Source organism: Cicer arietinum, chromosome 6 (assembly GCF_000331145.2).
Source record: "Cicer arietinum cultivar CDC Frontier isolate Library 1 chromosome 6, Cicar.CDCFrontier_v2.0, whole genome shotgun sequence".
Lineage (NCBI taxonomy): Eukaryota > Viridiplantae > Streptophyta > Magnoliopsida > Fabales > Fabaceae > Cicer > Cicer arietinum.
This window is the reverse complement of record NC_021165.2, coordinates 53563256-53583825: the sequence shown is the minus strand read 5'-3', so window position 1 is coordinate 53583825 and position 20570 is coordinate 53563256. Positions and strand designations below refer to the sequence as shown.

General features: G+C 32.0%; 1 protein-coding gene across 1 annotated transcript in view; it reads left to right on the top strand.

Annotated features, from left to right (window-relative positions):
* Positions 1–17799: 17799 nt before the first annotated feature.
* The window catches only part of LOC101498360 (uncharacterized), a 9396-nt gene continuing 6625 nt past the window's right edge, over positions 17800–20570 (top strand). Inside the window, exon 1 of the mRNA XM_073369612.1 lies at positions 17800–20566. Coding sequence (XP_073225713.1) covers positions 18005–20566 — 2562 coding nt within the window. The 5' untranslated portion in view covers positions 17800–18004. The remainder of the gene's footprint in view (positions 20567–20570) is intronic.

Genomic DNA, 20570 nt, shown 5'->3' with positions numbered 1-20570 from the left:
GAAGGAAGGAACTGGTTTGTAGCATGTTGTTAGCAGGGATGATAACAAAACAAATAAAATAAAAGAATACACATAGTAAAAGAGTCAAATAACAGAAAAATAAATTGAGGACATATGGCAAGGAAACATGTTTATGGTAAAGAAGAAGAAAAAAAGGACAAAGTATGGCAAACTTACCGGCAAAGAAGAACAAAAATAGGACATCAAAAAAAGTGTTGTAAAAAAAAAAAAATAAAAGAGAAAAAGAAAAACAAATCTTGTGTTGGTGAAATAAAAAAATGTGTAAAAATGAAAATGGGTGTTGGCAGAAAATAATGAAATGAATGAATAAAAATTTATAAACACAAAAAATAAAAATAAAACTCATAACCTTTTTACTCCTTTTTGTGTTTTATTTTATTTTATTATATAATTAAATTTGAAAAAGATTTGTAAAGCGATGATAATTTATTTTATATTAATTGTAAAATATTAATTAAACATATTAATATTATCATTTTAAAATGATTTTTAAATAGTCGGACAAAATTGAGGTAATACACCCATCATAGACATTTCAAATTCTCCTTGAATCATTAATGAGAATTCTTCACATATTTCAATATTGGTTGATCCAAATATGATATCATCAACGTAGATTTGAATCAGTAAAGTATGATCGTTAGTTCTTTTAATAAATAATATCTTTTCAACTTTACCCTTTTCAAACCCTCGTTCACATAAGAAGTTACTTAGCCTATCATATCAAGCTCTTGAAGCTTGTTTCAAACTGCAAAGAGCTTTCTTTAATTTGAAAACATGTGAAAGATTCTTGAAATCTTCAAAGTCGGGTGGTTGTTTGACATATACTTCTTCATTAATGTTGTCATTGAGAAAAACACTCTTGACATCCATCTGAAATAATTCAAAATTCATAGAACAAATATAAGCAAGTAATAACCAAATTGCTTCTAATCTTACTACCAGAGCAAATGTTTCATCAAAGTCAATCCATTCTTCTTAATTGTGTCCTTGAGCAACCAACCATGCCTTGTTTCGAACAACTATACCATTTTCATCTAGTTTATTTTTAAACACCCATTTGGTACCAATGATGTGTTTATTTCTAGGATTAGGGACAAATTCCCACACTTTGCTTCTTTCAAATTGGTTTAATTCTTATTGCGTGGCAAGTATCCATTCATCATCTTTAAGTGTTTCACCAATCTTGGAAGATTCTATTTGAGAAACAAATGCAATATTCAAGCAAGTATCTTGGAGTTTGAGTCTTGTAGTAACTCATTTGTTGATATCACCTATAATGTTATCAATGGGATGATCTCTATGGGTTCTCCATTTCTTAGGAAGATTATCATTTTGATCTTGATGTTCAATGATGGCTTCATTCTCTTGAATTGGTTGATCGTCTTGATTATCTTTGCTTATATCATCACTTATAAAATCATCATCATCATAAGAGATAATTGTGTCCTCTTTCAAGGGGTTAGGTTCATCAAATAATACATGCATAGATTCTTCAACTAACAAAGTTCTCTTATTGAAAATTCTAAAAGCTTTACTAGATAATGAGTAACCAATAAAGATACCTTCATCGACTTTCTCATTGAATTTTCCATGGTTATCCTTACCATAATTCAGCACAAAACATTTACATCCAAATATATGAAAGTGAGAGATATTGGGTTTTCTACCTTTGTAGAGTTCATATGGAGTCTTCTTTAATAATGGTCGAATTATAACTCAGTTGGATACATAACAAGCTGTACTTACAACATCTGTCCAAAAATATTTTAGTAAACTTGAGTCGCTTAGCATGATCCTTGCAAGTTCTACCAATGATCTATTTTTTCTCTCAACAACTCCATTTTGTTGGGGGTGTTCTTGGTGTAGAAAAGTTATGGAAGATTCCATTTTCTTCAAAAAATTCTACAAAATAGGCATTTTGAAATTATCCTCTATGATAACTTCTTATTGATACAATTTTGGTTAGTTGTTCATTTTGGACTAGTTTGACATAATTTTTAATCCTTTAAAAGCTTCATTTTTATTTGCCAAAAATAAATTCCAAGTGAACCTTGAGTAATCATTAACACTTGCTAGTCCATATGAATTTCCACCAAGACTTTTAGTTCTTAATGAACCAAATAAGTCCATATGTATCAATTGAAGTGGTCTTGAGGTTGATATAATATTCTTGGGTTTAAATGAAACCTTAGTTTGCTTACCCTTTTGAAAGGCATCACATAACTTATCCTTTATAAATTTCTTATTTGGTAAGCCTACAACAAGGTCATGCTTGACTAACTTGTTTAAATGATCCATATGGATATGTGCAAATCTTTTATGTCATAGTCATGCGTCATTGTTGTCACTTACCAAAAGACATTTAGTTTTTAAGGATAGATCATCAAGATTAATTATAAAAATGTTTTTAAAACGCTTGCCAACAAACTGAATTTCATTTGATACTTTGTTTCAAATAACGAATTCATCTTTGATGAAATCTATTTTGTAACCCTTATCGCAAAGGTGGCTAATGCTAATAATATTGTGCTTTAATCCTTCAACATATAGAACATATTCAATTGAAGGAGATAGGGTTGCACCAACTTTTCTAATGCCTAAAATTTTTCTCTTGTTATCTTCATAGATCACATAACCTTTTGATTCAAGAGTTAGAACTGAAAATTTTGTTTTGTCACTAGTCATGTGTTTTGAGCATTCACTATCCAAGTACCACATATTAGAGATACTTTGTTTGCATACCTACATATTAAAATCATGATTTGTTAGGTACCCAAAGTGCTTTAAGTCATTGAGGATTAATACCTTTCTTAACCCACACATAATACCCATTTGGAACACCAAAGTTTCTAAAATGACAATCATTAGGTGTGTGGCCATTTAGACCACAATAAAAGCATTTAGGAGTATATTTACATCTATATGTATGTATATGGGATTTCTTTTGAATAATTTTCTCCTTATAATGATGATCTACTTGCATAATTATAACTTTCTCTTTATTGGATTGGTCACTTGCTTTAACAAAGATGGTTTTATTTATACTTGGTTTATCAAATTTTTAGTAACCAAGACCACTCTTGTCAATTAAATGTCTTTGCATATTAAGAATATTTTCCAATCCAACTTGTACCTTTTCATATCTTTCAATTACTCTATTTAATTGGACAATTTTGAAAGAAAAAGAATCATACTTATTGCATGTAAAGTTTTGTTTTAGTTTTTCAGAATCCATAGTATCAACTTTCTCTTGAAGAGATGAAATTTGTTTCTTTTGAGTTGACACTATTTTGACCAGATTTTTACATTCCATAAGTAGTTCTTTAATGACATTTTGAGCATCATTATATTCAATAATTAATTCACTATTAGCCTCATTATTATGAGGAGAGTCTTTGTTACTAACTGCTTCTTCTTCGTCGGATTGATGTGATGCCATCAAGGCAACATTTGCACATTCGTCACATTCCGAATCCGAAGATGAACTAATTTCATTGTCCTCCCATGCTATATGCGCCTTTTTGAATTCTTTCTTTTTTAGAGCATTTTTCTTCAAAATGTTTGGACACTTTGCCTTTATGTGTCCTTGCTTACCAAACTCAAAGCAAGTGAAGTTTTGGCTTGAAGTGAAAACATCCTTCTTTCTAAAAATTTTCCTTTGAAAAGTTTTATCATTTTTAAGAAACTTACCAAATTTCTTTACGAGGAAGGTGATATTTTCATCTTCATCTGAATTCTCATCATTGATTTGTTCTTTTGATTCTGCTTTCAAAACAATGTTCTTTGTCTTCTTTTCTTGACTTTCATTCTTTTCTAGGCTTCCAAGTTTGATTTCATGTTCTTGAATTTTTCCTAAAAGTGCAGAAAGAGACATCTTTGATAGGCTTTTCTTTTTAGAAATTGTCGTTACTTTCGGTTGTCAAGCCCTTGTTAATGATCTTAACACTTTGAGGTTCAATTCATCATTTGTGAAGATTTTCCCAAGTGCCGACAAGTGGTTGGTCAGATGAGAAAAACTTTTATGTAAGTCCTGAATAGATTCTTCGGGCTGCATTCAAAATAGTTCATATTCTTGAGATAATGTATTGAGTTTAGAACGTTTTATCTCAATAGCTCCTTAATTGGTTACTTCCAGTGTATCCCTGATTTCTTTAGTCGTTTTGTAGTAGGACACACAAAAGAATTCATCCATTCCAAGTGATGATTGTAACATGTTTTTTGGCCTTCTTATTAAACAACACTTTTCTTTTGTCATCATTTGTCCATAAGGCTTTTAACTTTGTTTCTTCTTTATTGTCGATGACTATTTTTGGAACATAGGGACCACTTTCTACTGCGTTCCTAATATAATCTCCTTGTGCCTCAAGATATGCATGCATGTGTATCTTCCAAAAGTCATAATGTTATCCAACGAAGCAATGTGGTTTATTGCTATTACCACCATCTCTAAAAATTGGTTGTGCGGAAGCCATGAATAAAGATTAAAGAGCAAATTACCGGAACCTGCTCTGATACCAATTGTTAGAACAACGGTCCACCTAAGAGGGGGGGGGGGGTGAATTAGGTGTTTAGAAATTTTCTTGTTTTCAAAGATTTAGTGATCGATTTTTCTAATTAGGATAGTGTATGGGAAAAAGTAAATAGCAGAAAAATAATGAACACATTAATATTATCCTGGTTCCCGTTATGACCAATGGTACATCTAGTCCTCTTGCACACTACAAGAGATTTTTCCACTATTGTTAGAATATGTACAAATCCCACCCTAGGATCTCTGCTACAAACTTCTAACATACTTCCTTAGATAACACACCACTATCTTAGATTAGAATACTTACAAAAAGTACACCACTTTCTTTAAATACAATACAATAACTTCAATGATTTTTTAGCAAATGTTATTTACTAAGAGTAAGAGTATAACAGTTGTACAATGATATCTATCCAATATTATTTCAAGTATGCTAGAGAACCTTTCTCAATGATATGAAAATGTATTGCAAGTACTTGAAATAGAAAAAATGACTTTGAGAATATTTTAGAAAATAGTTCAAAGTTGTTCAAAGTTTGGTAGTAGGATTGATTCGTTTAAAATTGAAGTTATGGGGTATTTATACTCCATAGACATCAATTTAGATCAATGGCCATCGTTCCTAGAGGTTTGATGAACATATGCAATGATCCATAACCATTTTAGAATTGAAAAATTGCATTGCTTCGCAGTTGCATTCGACTACAGCTTGTGTGTAGTCGAATACACCTATGTAACATTCAATTTTTATTCAAAATTTCAACATCCTATTTGAATATGAAACCTTGTATTCGAATACAACTGAATGAATTTTGCCACTGACTTGTTGTTGGATTCGGCTACACCAGGTTGTAGTCGAATACAAATGTGCAGTCTTAGCTATTGACTTAGTACTTATATTCGACTACACCATCTCGTAGTTGAATACAAATGTTCAATTTTAGCTACTGACTTAGCAATTGTACTCGGCTACACCATCTTGTAGTTGAATACAAATATCAAGTTTTAGCTACTGACTTATCACTTGTATTCGGCTACAACATGCTATAATCGAATACAACATTGAATTTTGTGAAAAACTTTATTTTGAAACATTATTCATGCATTTTTTACACTTTAAAAATCCTTTTGATGCATATGCTAAAATGAAAGGTTCTCATGTGCATTTGAAATTTAAGAATATTAGATTGCATCATGTACCTTTATATTTTAAAACTTCTAGTATGTTTGACCATAGTTGACTTCGATTATTTCACTTCTTTTTTAGCTTGCAGCTTGATCAAGTTCCTTGGTTTTTGTCTTCATAAAAAACATAAGTGTTTTACAGGAGAGTACTGGAGATAGAATGTGCTTAAGGAATTGTGGATCCAAAGAGGTCCATATAAGGAAAAGCAAGGTATTTGTGAAGACCAAACAAGGAAGATATGGATTTATGAAGGGAGATAAAGGTTGGAGACATTTGAGATGTTCTCTCAAAATGAATATGGGAGCAAATATGACTTCGAAGAATGACATTATGTAGTGAGTATGGGGTTGGGATGCCAAAAACTTGAGCATTATCAAGTGGGGTGGATTCAGATTGATTGGTGGTGAAGCATATAATGTTGTTCTAAAAACTTGAGGAAGGTTAACCCCAAAATTTTGAGTATTTGGGTTTAAAGATGTTTTCCTTTCAGAGTGTTTCCTTTTGCTTGACCAAGAGAACAAGAAGATTGATCTTGATCGACATTCAAAGTTGGTGGGTGCGATGAATATTTTTTCATGTGGGAGATGTTTTTGGAAGAGAACTTGGAAGTTCTGATGATGGATTGTTCATTTTTGTGAGGGACATTGAAGTATTTGAAATTTTTTGTGAGAACCAGACCATAGGGAACCATATTTCTTTTGTAATCACAAGTGTAGGCTTTCATGTTCTGAATGATGATGTACGGGGGTTGAATCTTTTGCAATGGAGGATGTGATAGATGATTAAAACATTATTGTGAGAGACATATTTGTGACTTTAACAGTGAAGGATAATGGAATATTAATTGATATTGTTAAAGTTTTTGGAAAATGGTTTCAAATCTGCAGACACAAAATTGGTTGAGCCAAGAATAAAAAGCTCATTGAAAATTGCATCTTTGTGAACATTTAGAGTAGAATACCAATCTTTTCGAAAGATGGTTGGCTCATCTGTAGGTAGATGCAAAGTTTCAGCCACTATTGCAGGAGTGAGACAAATTTCAACCTCTTTTAGAGTAGTGACAAGCAAGGCTTTGTCAGGGAAGGTTTGGACTTTGCAATAGAAAGCACGAATGACCTCTAGATAGTAGGAATATGAGATTTCTAGGATCTCGGACTAGCCAAAAGCATCAGTGTGTTGTTTGATTGAGGTTCCTTCAAACTGAAGGTTATCAAACACAAAGACATATACAATCCCAATTAGTCTTTTAGCCCATTTTTCTTGGTAGATTTTTTTTATTTTATATTTGGCTAGGAGTAGTGGTGGGATAAGGATTTTGGAAGTTTTTTTCTAAGGGGGTATTGGTTGGTTTTTAGTTTTCTGTGAAGAACGTTCTAGTGGAGTGGGTTTGGATGGAGAATGTTCTGCACTTTTGGTTTTTTGTGCAAACTGTTTGGAGAGTTGTTTCATTTTTTGTTTTGCTAAAAAATGTCATAGAATGGGTGATGATTTAGTAGTTGATTTGGAGGGTGATGTTGTTGGTGTATGTTGAGGAATGGATTTTGATTTCTTTGATGGTGATTTGGAAGTGGTATAAAGAAGTTTAACAAATTTTGATCGTGAAGTATAGTGTTTTGAGGATTTTGGTGTTGCAAAATAGGGTTTTGAGGATTTTGGCGGTGATTTAGAGGAAGGAGCAGGGAATTTGAGTCGAGGTGCGGAACTAGATTCATCATCTGAGATGGTGTAGATGGTTGTGTCCATATATTTGGATGGTTTGGAGGTACCAACTCTCGCCATGATTATCATTGATCTCGTTTAGATGGAGGATTGTCTGATTGAATTTTTTTGAGGTTTTTTCTAGAGATGTGGTGGTACTTGACTTGATTTTGGGAGAATACATTGGAAGAGAGGATGAAGTACAATTATGAGTGGGGCTAGAGAAATGGGAGGTTGGTTAGGTTCATGAGAGACTGATGCAGAGAAGAATGAATCGGAGATCGGTCTCTGTATTGACCAGAATATTATGGTCAGATTTTTCCAAGAGATGGTTGGGATTTTTGATGATTTTTAATTTTTCTTTAATAAAATTAAAATTATCTTCAACTAGAGGTTTAGTAAAGATGCCAATAAGTTGATTTATGGTGTCAACAAATATTAAGTCAACTTCTTTTTTGTTAACACGATCTCTAATAACATGATGTTTTATTTCAATATATTTTGATCTTGAATGTTGAATGGGGTTTTTTTGACAAATTTGTTGCACTTGTATTATCACAATAAATTGGAACATGTGTATAATTTGCAGAAAAGTCTTCAAGTTGGTTTTTGATCCACAAGACTTGAGAGCAACAATTTGCGACTGAGACATATTCAACTTCAGTTGTTGATAATGCAATTGTATTTTGTTTTCTACATGACCAACTTATTAGGGCTTCTCCAAGAAATTGACATGAGCCACTTGTGGTTTTTCTTTAAATTTTATCCCCAACATAATCAACATCATAGGAGACTACAAGATCAAAATGAGTTTATTTGCTATACCAAATGTCAAGATCAATAGTACCAACAAGATAACGAAAAATTCTTTTTACAATAGATAAATGAGATTCTTTAGGTAAAGATTGAAATCTAGCACATAATCCTATTGCAAAAACAACATTTGGCGTGCTTGTAGTTAGATATAACAATCAACCTAACATTCCTCTATATTCCTTTTTAGAGATGGATTTTCCTTGTTCATATTTGTCCAAATTTGAAGATGGATGCATGGGAGTTGTCATTGTTTTGGCTTCATTCATTTTTTATTTTTTAGAAGATCTTTTATATATTTCTCTTGACAAATAAATATTCATTATCATATTGTTTGATTTGCAAGCCAAGAAAGTATTAATATTTCCTTTAGTAAAACCATTTTTGATTGAAAAGGAAATTAGTCTTTCATACTAGGCGTTAGGGGGTTGTTTTAGTTCATATAGAGCTTTAGTAAGTTTGAAGACATGGTTTGGTTTCTTTTGATCTTCTAAACCAAGAGGAGGATAGTGAACATATACTTGTCCACTTAGAACACCATAACATCCATTTGAAAAAGTTTAATAAGCTTATGAGATGCATATGCAAGAAGAATTCTTATAGCTTCTAACCTTGCAACAGGAACAAAAGTTTTATCATAATCAATACCTTCTTATTGATTATAATATTGAGCCACTAGCCTTATTTCTTATTACTTTTCCTTCTTCATCTAGTTTGTTTCTAAACACCCATCTTGAGAATTTGGGACACAAGTCCAGACTTGGTTCGTCTCAAATTAGAGAAGTTCTTCTTGCATTGTTTCAACCCATGAGTTATCAAATATGGCTTCTTTGATTGATTTTGGTTCCATTTGAGAAATCATTTTCATGTTGTTGTTGTCATCTTTAAAATACATTTTTGTTCTAATGCCATCAGATGTGTTTCTACGGATTTGATTTTGTAGATGATCTCCTACAACTTTCATGCTTTGTGGAGGAGTTTGAGATGGAGATTGATGATCAATCTTCTTTTTCTAAGGAACGATCTACTGTTGTTGGTTAGATTGTTCTTCTTATTCTTCATCAATCTTTTAAATATCAAGATTATCAAATAACACATGCATACTTACATCCATAATTTTTATTCTTAGATTATATATACGATAAACTTTGGAATAAGTGGAATATCCTAAGAAGATGACTTTATCTTATTTAGCATCAAACTTTCATAGATTTTCTTTGTTATTTAAGATATAGCAGTAGCAACCAAAAACATGAAAGTATGAGATATTTGGCTTCCAATTTTTCCATAATTCATAAGGTGTTTTGTTAATATTTTTTCTTATTGATACACGATTAAAATGTAACAAGAAGTTTACTTGCTTTAGCCCATAAATATTTCTCAACATTTGATTCTTATAAGATGGTTCTGTCTATTTCTTGTAAAGTTCTATTATTTCTTTCAACAACTTCATTTTGTTGAGGAGTTCTTTTACAAGAGAGATTGTGAGAAATACCATTTCCATAAATAAAAAAATTTAAAAGAACCATTTATGAATTATCTTCCATGATTACTTCTTACAGAGATTATGTTTGAGTATTTTTTTTGTTCTGAACCTTTTTACAAAAGGTTTGAAAGGCTTCAAACGAATCATCTTTTTGTTTTAAGAAAAGTACCCATGTGCATCGTGACAATCATCAACAATAACAAAGTCATATCTCATTCCTCCTAAGCTTGTAGTTTTGATAGGACCACAGAGGTCAATGTCAAGTAATTCAAGATGTTTTTTGAGTTGAAACATAATCTTTTGAATGAAAACAATTATTGACTTGTTTTCCTATAGCACAACCTTCACATATTTTATCTTTGTCAAAACTGATTTTTTCCATGCCTTTAACAAGACCAAGTTTGGAGAGTTTTTGTAACACCCCGATTTTCAAAGCGAGGGTGTATTTTTTTTTAAAAAGAGATTAAAATAAAACAGAGAAAAACAAATAAGAAAATACCTTTGGATAATTAATTGAGTCATTATAATTTACAAGCAGCGGAAAAGTTTCTCAAAATACGAATCCAAAGTATTTGCACGTCAAAATGTGGTACATAGACCCCATCATAAATGATATGTCAAATAGACAATATTAGTATAGGTACAGTTTTCCGAATTAAAATATTGCAACCCAAAAGAAAGGACGTCTAGTCCCTATACATCAACATAATCTGATCATCCTACAAAAACTATACACCCTGAGTGATCTCCACGCGCCCCGTGAGATCCTCCTACATAGCTCCAGTCAAGCATTCCCATCCGTAGGGTACGAACCGGCAGGATCGTCCTAGCTCTCATCTGAGGGCAAAGCCCAGATTTCCACAATAGTTGTAAAGGGTCACCAACCGAAATTAACAGATAACACATAACATTTAAGTTTTAAATGCACAAAATAACCTTTCAACTAAGCATGCACCTTAAAAGGATTTTCCATATGCTAAAAGTTCATGTAATGCTTGCCAATTAAGAATGAAATCAAAATGAAGTTCTCAGACCATCAAGTAATACATAACTGACCAAAACATTGATAAATCAATTGAGCAATCGATTATCTAACTCAAAATAAGGATTTCTACTGAGCCAATCGATTGCCAAATCGATTTGGTCAGTTTTGTTGAGTTCCTGTGTTACCAAATCGATTGCCAAATTGATTTTGTCAGTTTTGCTGAGTTCCTGTGTTACCAAATCGATTGCCAAATCGATTTTGTCAGTTTTGCTGAGTTCCTGTGTTAAGGCCAATCGATTTCTTAAAAGATTTTGAAAGACATATTTATACAATCGATTGACAAATTGATTAGGTTAAAATAGTGAAGTTCCTGCAACTCATCCAATCGATTGGGAAATCGATTTCCCTCATCATTTTTCCAAAAATTTATAACTAACTCAATCACATTCATACATAATCTCAAATCCTAACACTTAGCACTGATAACGCAATCGCTACAACATCATTAGTTTCGAAATAGTATTGCAAGCAAACATGTTATCACCAAATTCCAAAACATAACACTTAACATTTATAACACAATTAATACAACATCATGGGTTTCAAAATGGTATAGCAATCCAACATGTTATCACCAAATTCCAAAACATAACACTTAACATTTATAACACAATCAATACAACATCATGGGTTTCAAAATGGTATAGCAATCCAACATGTTATCACCAAATTCCAAAACATAACACTTAACATTTATAACACAATTAATACAACATCATGGGTTTCAAAATGGTATAGCAATCCAACATGTTATCACCAAATTCCAAAACATAACACTTAACATTTATAACACAATTAATACAACATCATGGGTTTCAAAATGGTATAGCAATCCAACATGTTATCACCAAATTCCAAAACATAACACTTAACATTTATAACACAATTAATACAACATCATGGGTTTCAAAATGGTATAGCAATCCAACATGTTATCACCAAATTCCAAAACATAACACTTAACATTTATAACACAATTAATACAACATCATGGGATTCAAAATGGTATTGCAATCCAACATGTTATCACCAAATTCCAAAACATAACACTTAACATTTATAACACAATTAATACAACATCATGGGTTTCAAAATGGTATAGCAATCCAACATGTTATCACCAAATTCCAAAACATAACACTTAACATTTATAACACAATTAATACAACATCATGGGTTTCAAAATGGTATAGCAATCCAACATGTTATCACCAAATTCCAAAACATAACACTTAACATTTATAACACAATTAATACAACATCATGGGTTTCAAAATGGTATAGCAATCCAACATGTTATCACCAAATTCCAAAACATAACACTTAACATTTATAACACAATTAATACAACATCATGGGATTCAAAATGGTATTGCAATCCAACATGTTATCACCAAATTCCAAAACATAACACTTATAACACAATTACTACACATACCAAATGAACCAACAATTCACAATTTAACAGGGTGTAGTCTCTCACGGACAAACACCTGTGCAGTCTCTCACGGACAAACACAATTCCCTCAGGAACGTAAGTCGTAAACGTACCACCTATCACGGGTCAGTACTGTTTACCGAGGTGCCACCTATCCCGGGTCAGCACAACTTACCAAACGTAAATCGTAAACGTACTGTCTATCACGGACCCGTACCGTTTACCAAGGTGCCACCTATCGCGGGTCAGCACGATTTACCAAAACACACATAAGTAAACGAGACATTAAGAGATTCCCCGTTCTTAATTCTCATCTAACTTAAACCAGGGCGTAGTCTCTCACGGACAAACCCCTGTGCAGTCTCTCACGGACAAACACAATTCCCTCAGGAACGTAAGTCGTAAACGTACCACCTATCACGGGTCAGTACTGTTTACCGAGGTGCCACCTATCCCGGGTCAGCACAACTTACCAAACGTAAATCGTAAACGTACTGCCTATCACGGACCCGTACCGTTTACCAAGGTGCCACCCATCCCGGGTCAGCACGATTTACCAAAGCACACATAAGTAAACGAGACATTAAGAGATTCCCCATTCTTAATTCTCATCTAACTTAAACCAGGGCGTAGTCTCTCACGGACAAACCCCTGTGCAGTCTCTCACGGACAAACACAATTCCCTCAGGAACGTAAGTCGTAAACGTACCACCTATCACGGGTCAGTACTGTTTACCGAGGTGCCACCTATCCCGGGTCAGCACAACTTACCAAACGTAAATCGTAAACGTACTGTCTATCACGGACCCGTATAAATTAACAAACTCCAAAATACACAAAAATACATAAAGTATACTTTAAAATTATGGGTCTTACAGTTTTGAAATGGTTTTCATGCTAACATGCCCAATTCGTTTGTGCGATATCCACTTATCTTTTTTTATGGGCATAAAATATGATTCAGTGGGTAATTCTTCTAGATATAAAACATATAATTTTTCTTTCTTGACCCAGAGAAAATAATTTTTCTATAAGATGCTTGCTTGACTTCACATATGTATGGTTTAAAAATAACTTCAAAACCATTGTCACACAGTTGACTAATGCTTAGTAAATTATGTTTTAAACCTTAAACATATTGAACATAAACTATTTTTGTAGAGTTTTCTTTACCTATAATACCTTTACCTTTGATCTTTGCCTGATCATTATTCTCAAAAGTTACGGGTCCTCGATCCTTCTTGACAAAGGAGAAAAAACATTGTTTATCTTATTCCATGTGTCTTGAGCAACCACTATCCGTGTACTATGGTTTTTTCTTGACATTTTGAAAACCAACCCTTATTTGATATTGATAAATTATTAGGTACCCGTTTGGTATTGGGTCCTTAAGTGTTAGATTTTTCTTTTAAAATAGATTTTTTTATTAAGGTAGCAGTTTCGATCAACATGGCCAATCTCTGAACAATAAGAACATTTTCTTATTGCTTTTGGAGAAGGTTCTAATATGATAGCACAACGTTCCTTTTTGAGAGGTCTCTTGCTTTGAATTTTTCATCCGTTTTTTTTTTTTTTTTTTTTGAAAACATGTAGAATCAAGATGTCCAATTTTATTAGAATAAGAACATTTTGTTTTGCATTTATCTTCTTTTCTTTCTGACACAAAAAAGTTCTCATAGAGTTTTTGCTTTTGACATTTGTCAAAACCAAGTCCAACTTTATCAAATATTCTTACTTGATATCGCATAATTTTTTGAAAAGTTTCAGTGGATGTAATAAAGTTTGACATATCATTTTTAAGATTCTCAATTTATGTTTTGAGCATAATGTTCTCCTCTTGGGTTTTAGAACGTCTTAACACTTGGTTTTTTCAGATAATTTAATATGAGAATCATGTAGGCTTTGAATGATTTTTCTGAGTTCATCATTCATAGCTTTGGCTTTCTCTTTAACACTTTTTTCTTTACAAACTTGTTCTTTTAATGAACCATATTTTTTAGCAAGAAAGTTTGAGTCATTTAACAAATTATCATTTTTTTCCATTTGTTCACATAAGACAAAGTTCATAAATGGTTACCTCGTCGTTTTCTGAGTTTTCTATTAGGCACATGTTGGCTTCTTTATTTTATTGTGTCTGATTCTTCATAATCATTCCAAGTGATCATCATGGATTTTTTCTTGAATGAAATTCTCTTTGGTGTCTTTTTGTAAAAAGGACATTCAGTTTTGTAATGTCATAGTTTGTTGTACCCATATCATGTGATTTTCCTCTTGTCTATTTCCGTTTTAGAGTTTTCCCTTTTGTTTGGAAAACTTTTTTTGATATGATCTCTTCTTCTCATCATTCTTTGAATTTTTCTTGTAAGAAGAACTACTTCCTTATCAGCTTCTTCTTGACCGATTTCTCTTTCTTCTGAATCTTCTTTTTCATCTTGTTGTGAAGATGAGCTTTCTTGAAGATTTTGTGAAGCTTTTTGTGCTATTATTATTATTATTGTTATTATTATTATTATTGTTATTATTATTTATTATTATTATTATTATTATTATTATTATTATTATTATTATTATCTTTTTTGGTGGTTTATCCTCTTGCAGCAGTACTTCATGTGAATATTTTTAAGGGGAGACATTGATATGATCTCTTCTTCTCATCATTCTTTGAATTTTTCTTGTAAGAAGAACTACTTCCTTATCAGCTTCTTCTTGACCGATTTCTCTTTCTTCTGAATCTTCTTTTTCATATTGTTGTGAAGATGAGCTTTCTTGAAGATTTTGTGAAGCTTTTTGTGCTATTATTATTATTATTGTTATTATTATTATTATTGTTATTATTATTTATTATTATTATTATTATTATTATTATTATTATTATTATTATTATTATTATTATTATTATCTTTTTTGGTGGTTTATCCTCTTGCAGCAGTACTTCATGTGAATATTTTTAAGGGGAGACATCTCATAATTTTTCTTGCTCTATCTTGGATTGAGTATGTCTTGCCAAAAGAACACATTTCATTTACTATGGTTGTGAATCTTGGAATATATTTCATCAATAGTTTCTCCATCATTAATCTCGAATAGTTCAAATTTTCATACACCAATATCAATTCTTGTTTCTTTGACATGACTTTGTCCTTAATGATGGGTTTGTAATGTATCCCATACTTTTTTGGCAGTATCACGTTCATCAACTCTTTCACTTTTCTCCTTGTTCAAGGCACAAGACATAAATAATTGAGCTTTAGAGTTTAGAAGTACCTTAGCTTTGTCTTCTATTGTCCAGTTTTCTTCTTTCTTTTCAGCAGTTGTTGGCTCACTTTGATCAACTCTTGGTATTAAGTTTCCATCTATTAAGATGCGCCACATTCCTATATCTTGTGATATAAAGAATAGTTGCATTTTTCTTTTCCAAAGGTAGTAGCTTGTACCATCAAAATAAGGTGGTTTATTTGATGATCCTCCTTCAACAATATACTTGGCTTATGACATTGCTTCCTTAATCTTTTCCTCTAACACTTGTTAGGTGCTTAACCTTAGAGGTAGAGCTCTGATGTCAATTGAAATAGCAATGTCAATCACAAGGACAAATGTTTGATGTGTGATCCCATTTTAAAATGTTAATTCTTGCTTTTAATTTAAATTAACTCAAGATCAATCTTGGTTACAAATAAAAATTTAGAAAGTTTTGGGTGAGGTAAAATAGAATAAAGCAAATTATTTCTAGGTGATATGTGATAGTGAGTGAGAAATAAATAAGGATAAAGATAAGGAGATCACACAATGATGTATCCTAGTTCATCCAAGGTAGACTATGTTCAGTCCTCACAATCTGTGAGTTTTTCCACTTACGTGCTTGACACAAGAACGTTCTTGCTTTCATAGTATCTTTCTTGATCAGTTACAGAATTCACCTTTCAACCTTGAAATGATTTTTACAGTTACCTTTTAGTCCATAAAGGATTTTACAAATTACTTTTTAATCACTAAAAGGATTTTTACAACATACTCAAACTGTCTTAAGAGATATCCTTGAGTTTACAATGATGCGTACAATAAAGAGTTTTAGGATTAGAATCTACTCAACATTTGTTTGAGATTGATTATCAACAATAACTCAATAAAGAGATTCTTGAATGTAGTAAGAGAAAGCTGGAGTTTTTCTTGAGTGAAAAGTTTGGTTGCTTGAGTATGATTGTTTGAGTATTGAAATGATTGCATTGAAAACTCTTTCTATTGTCTTCATCTTGATGTTCCTTTTGTACATATTCATCTATAACGGTCCAACAATTTATAAGTTTAGAATTTTAGACATAGAGTTTAAGAAGAAAAAACATTAAATCTCTCAAACTTTGATTTTTTTTTTATTATATAATTTTTTAAACTATAAAAATAAAATTGATGTCCCTACAAATTGAAGGCTATGTGCGATCGTACACCCTAAGCATACTCAAGATCAAATGGAAAATATGAAATCGAAAAAAATCAAATACATAATTGAAAGATATATGGTGTTTTTCTTCCACCTTTAATGTTCTCAAATATAAAAAATTACACGTTTCGAATAGGTCAATTGGAACATGTTTAATATACCTCCAAATTACTAAATCCGAACAAAATCTAGAAATTTTTAAGAAAATTTAGAATGAGAAAAGAAGATTTAAAAAAATATATATATCAAGTCTTGTGCGAGAGATTGACCGATTTCAGCCCATAGATAGGTTATGCAGCTGTTGTAAAAAAAATCAAGCGATGATTTTTTAATTAATTTATTTCTGATGATTGTTGATAAATTGAAGTAGTTAAATATATATTATTAATATAATTACATATAAAAATATATCAATTTATTTACAATTAAGACCATATTTATGTAATTACATATAAAAATATATCAACTTTTTTACACTTAAAAAATGGGGTAGTTAAGATCATCTTTGTCAAAAAATAATTAAAAAATAATAATACATATGTGGTGGGATTGGAAGCCACAGTCTTTTGATTAAAAGTCAAACGTACAATTGACGGTTGACGGTATATTCTTGTTCTCTAATTTGTTTAGTTTAATTTAAGGTAAATTCTAGGTTGTTTTTTTGAAAACTATAGATAATCAACTAATTATTTTAATTACATGTACTTTTACTAATATTTTTCATAGAATTTTAGATACGATATAAATAGTGGAAAATACTTTGACATAATAGATTCAAATGTTACAAAGATTAATTCAGTAAGACTTATTCTCACCTGTACGTGTAATTATTAAATACAAAATAATTAACTTGATTGAGAGCATCATTTGGCATTATTTATAACAAAAAATGTTTTGTTGACATCTCATGGAGTATATACAGCTCGAGAGAGAAAAATGAAAGAGAATAATAACATAGATATTATAGGTTGATGATTTAATAAGAAGAGTGATAGAAATAGAATGAGATGTTGAATCAGTGTAGAAAAATTAGAAGGTGTATATACCATTTGATTTATAATATGTTATGTTGAGGAATATTTTTTATAGACGGAAAACAATCCATCATTTAATTCCTTAGAATAATATTTTGATTAGTACATACAAGTTATTTTTAATATGCTCCTTTTGTTGTTTATGAACTTTCAGTTTGATTGTGATCCCTTTCATGAAAAATATCAAGTGTCGTGTTAGGAAGGGACGTAAATGGTCAAATGTTGAATATTAAAAGTAATTTAATTTGGTATGAAAAGACTAAATGTGATTTCACACTTAAGATTACGAAGATAGGTTGAAAAATTGAGATATAATGGTTTACAACCAGAAAATGAGAGCAAATTCAATGGAAAAGATGTTGCTAGTTAGATTATTAATATTACTAATTTATGGTTTGTGGATACTTGCAATTTCTGTTAACAGCAATGGTCTAGCTATTGAATGCTTAGCATCTGATCATGAAGCTCTTTTAGACTTCAAAAATGGGCTTGATGATCCTCACAATCGCCTATCTTCATGGAGAAACACTAACTGTTGTCAATGGCATGGAATATATTGTGATAACATCACAGGTTCTGTTGTTGCAATTGATCTCCATAACCCACATCCAGTGCTCTTTGCTTCTTCTCCTAGCAAATATGGAACATGGAACTTGAGTGGTGAGCTAAGACCATCATTGATGAAGCTTAAGTCACTAAGTCATTTAGACTTAAGCTTCAACACATTCATGGGAATACCAATTCCTATGTTCTTTGGATCACTAGTGAATTTGCAATACTTGAACCTGTCAAATGCTGGCTTTGCTGGCATGATTCCACCTCATTTGGGAAACCTTTCTCAGTTGCAATTTCTTGATCTCAAGGATTTTAGCTTGCATGTTGAAAATCTACAATGGGTGGCTGGCCTTGTCTCTTTGAAACATCTTGCCATGGATGGAGTTGACCTTTCATCGATATCGAGAACAGACTGGGTTAGTGCATTAAATCAACTTCCTTTTTTAATGGAATTGCATCTATCTTCTTGTGAGTTGTTTGGTCATATTCCATCTCCCCCATCTCATAATTTTACTTCACTTGTTGTTCTAGATCTTAGTTATAATAGCTTTGTTTCAAAGATACCATATTGGCTTGTTAACATTAGCACCTTACAACATATCAACATAAGTAACAATGCACTTTATGGAAAAATACCACTTGGTTTAAGAGACCTGCCAAAGTTGAAGTCTTTGAATTTAGAGAAAAACTACAATCTCACAGCAAGTTGTTCTCAACTCTTCATGGGAGGATGGGAAAAGATACAGGTGCTTGATTTGGGAAGTAATAGACTACATGGGAGACTTCCTTCAACACTTGGAAACTTAACTTCTCTCACTTACCTTGTGCTTTCTTTTAATGTTCTTCAAGGTGTTATTCCTAGTTCAATCGGTAAACTTTGCAACTTGAATATTCTCGATTTATCTGAAAACAACATTACAGGAACTCTACCTGAATTTCTTCAAGGAATTGATAACTGTCTTTTCAGAAAACCTTTTCCTAATCTGGTGTATTTTATCATGAATAACAACCAGCTGCATGGTAAAATCCCACATTGGCTAGTTCAACTAGAAAGTCTTGCTGGTGTAAGTCTTGCATATAATTTGCTTGAAGGTCCTATTCCTATTTCTTTAGGGTCATTGAAAAATCTTATGACCTTGGAACTTGAAGGGAATAAATTGAATGGCACTCTCCCAGATAGTTTAGGACAACTTTCTAAGTTGTTACGCTTAACTATTTCTTCCAACCAGTTGATAGGCACGGTAACTGAAGATCATTTTTCAAAACTAACTGAGTTGGTTTTTTTAAATATGTCTTCCAATTCATTCACTTTAAATGTCAGTATCGATTGGAAACCGCCATTCCAAGTAACTTTCCTTCATATGGGTTCATGTGCTTTAGGGCCTTCATTTCCACCTTGGGTGAAATCACAGAAACAGGTTCGGAATATCGATTTTTCAAATGCTAGCATTGTTGGTTTTATACCAAATTGGTTTTGGGATATTTCAACCCACTTGGTTTTTTTAAACATGTCTCACAATGAGTTACAGGGCTCACTTCCAAATCCAATGCCTATGGAATTGGCTTCTTCTGTTTTTGTCGATCTAAGCTTTAATCTTCTTGAGGGACCACTTCCTGTAATAACACCTGGATTCGAGTTGTTGGACCTCTCACACAACCGTTTTTCTGGTGCAATCCCATTGAACATAAGTCAACACATGCATTATGTGGCATTTTTATCTCTTTCATATAATCAACTCCATGGAGAAATACCGTTGTCTTTAGGAGAAATGTCCTTAGTTACTGTCATTGATCTTTCAAACAACAACTTTACTGGAAATATCCCTCAAAGTCTTACAAATTGCATTTATCTGGATGTACTAGACCTTGGGAATAATAGGTTGTTTGGGTCTATTCCAAGTTCTTTGGGAAAATTATCACTACTCAGATCACTTCACCTTAATGATAATCGCCTTTATGGGGATTTGACATCATCTTTAAGAAATTTGTCCATTTTGGAAACCATGAATCTTGGCTACAATAAATTTTCTGGTACTATTCCAACTTGGTTTGGCGAAGGTTTTCCATTTCTGAGAATTCTTATTTTGAGGTCTAATGCATTTTTTGGTGAACTGCCATCTGAGCTTTCAAAACTAGGTTCATTGCAAGTACTTGACCTTGCTAGAAATGACTTGACTGGCAGCATTCCAGCTAGCTTTGGAGATCTGAAAGCAATAACCCAAGTGGAGAAGAAAAATAAATACTTAATGTATGGAAGTTATGCAGGTCACTATTATGAAGAAAGCTTGAATTTGTACATAAAAGACCAACTTCTAAAGTATACCA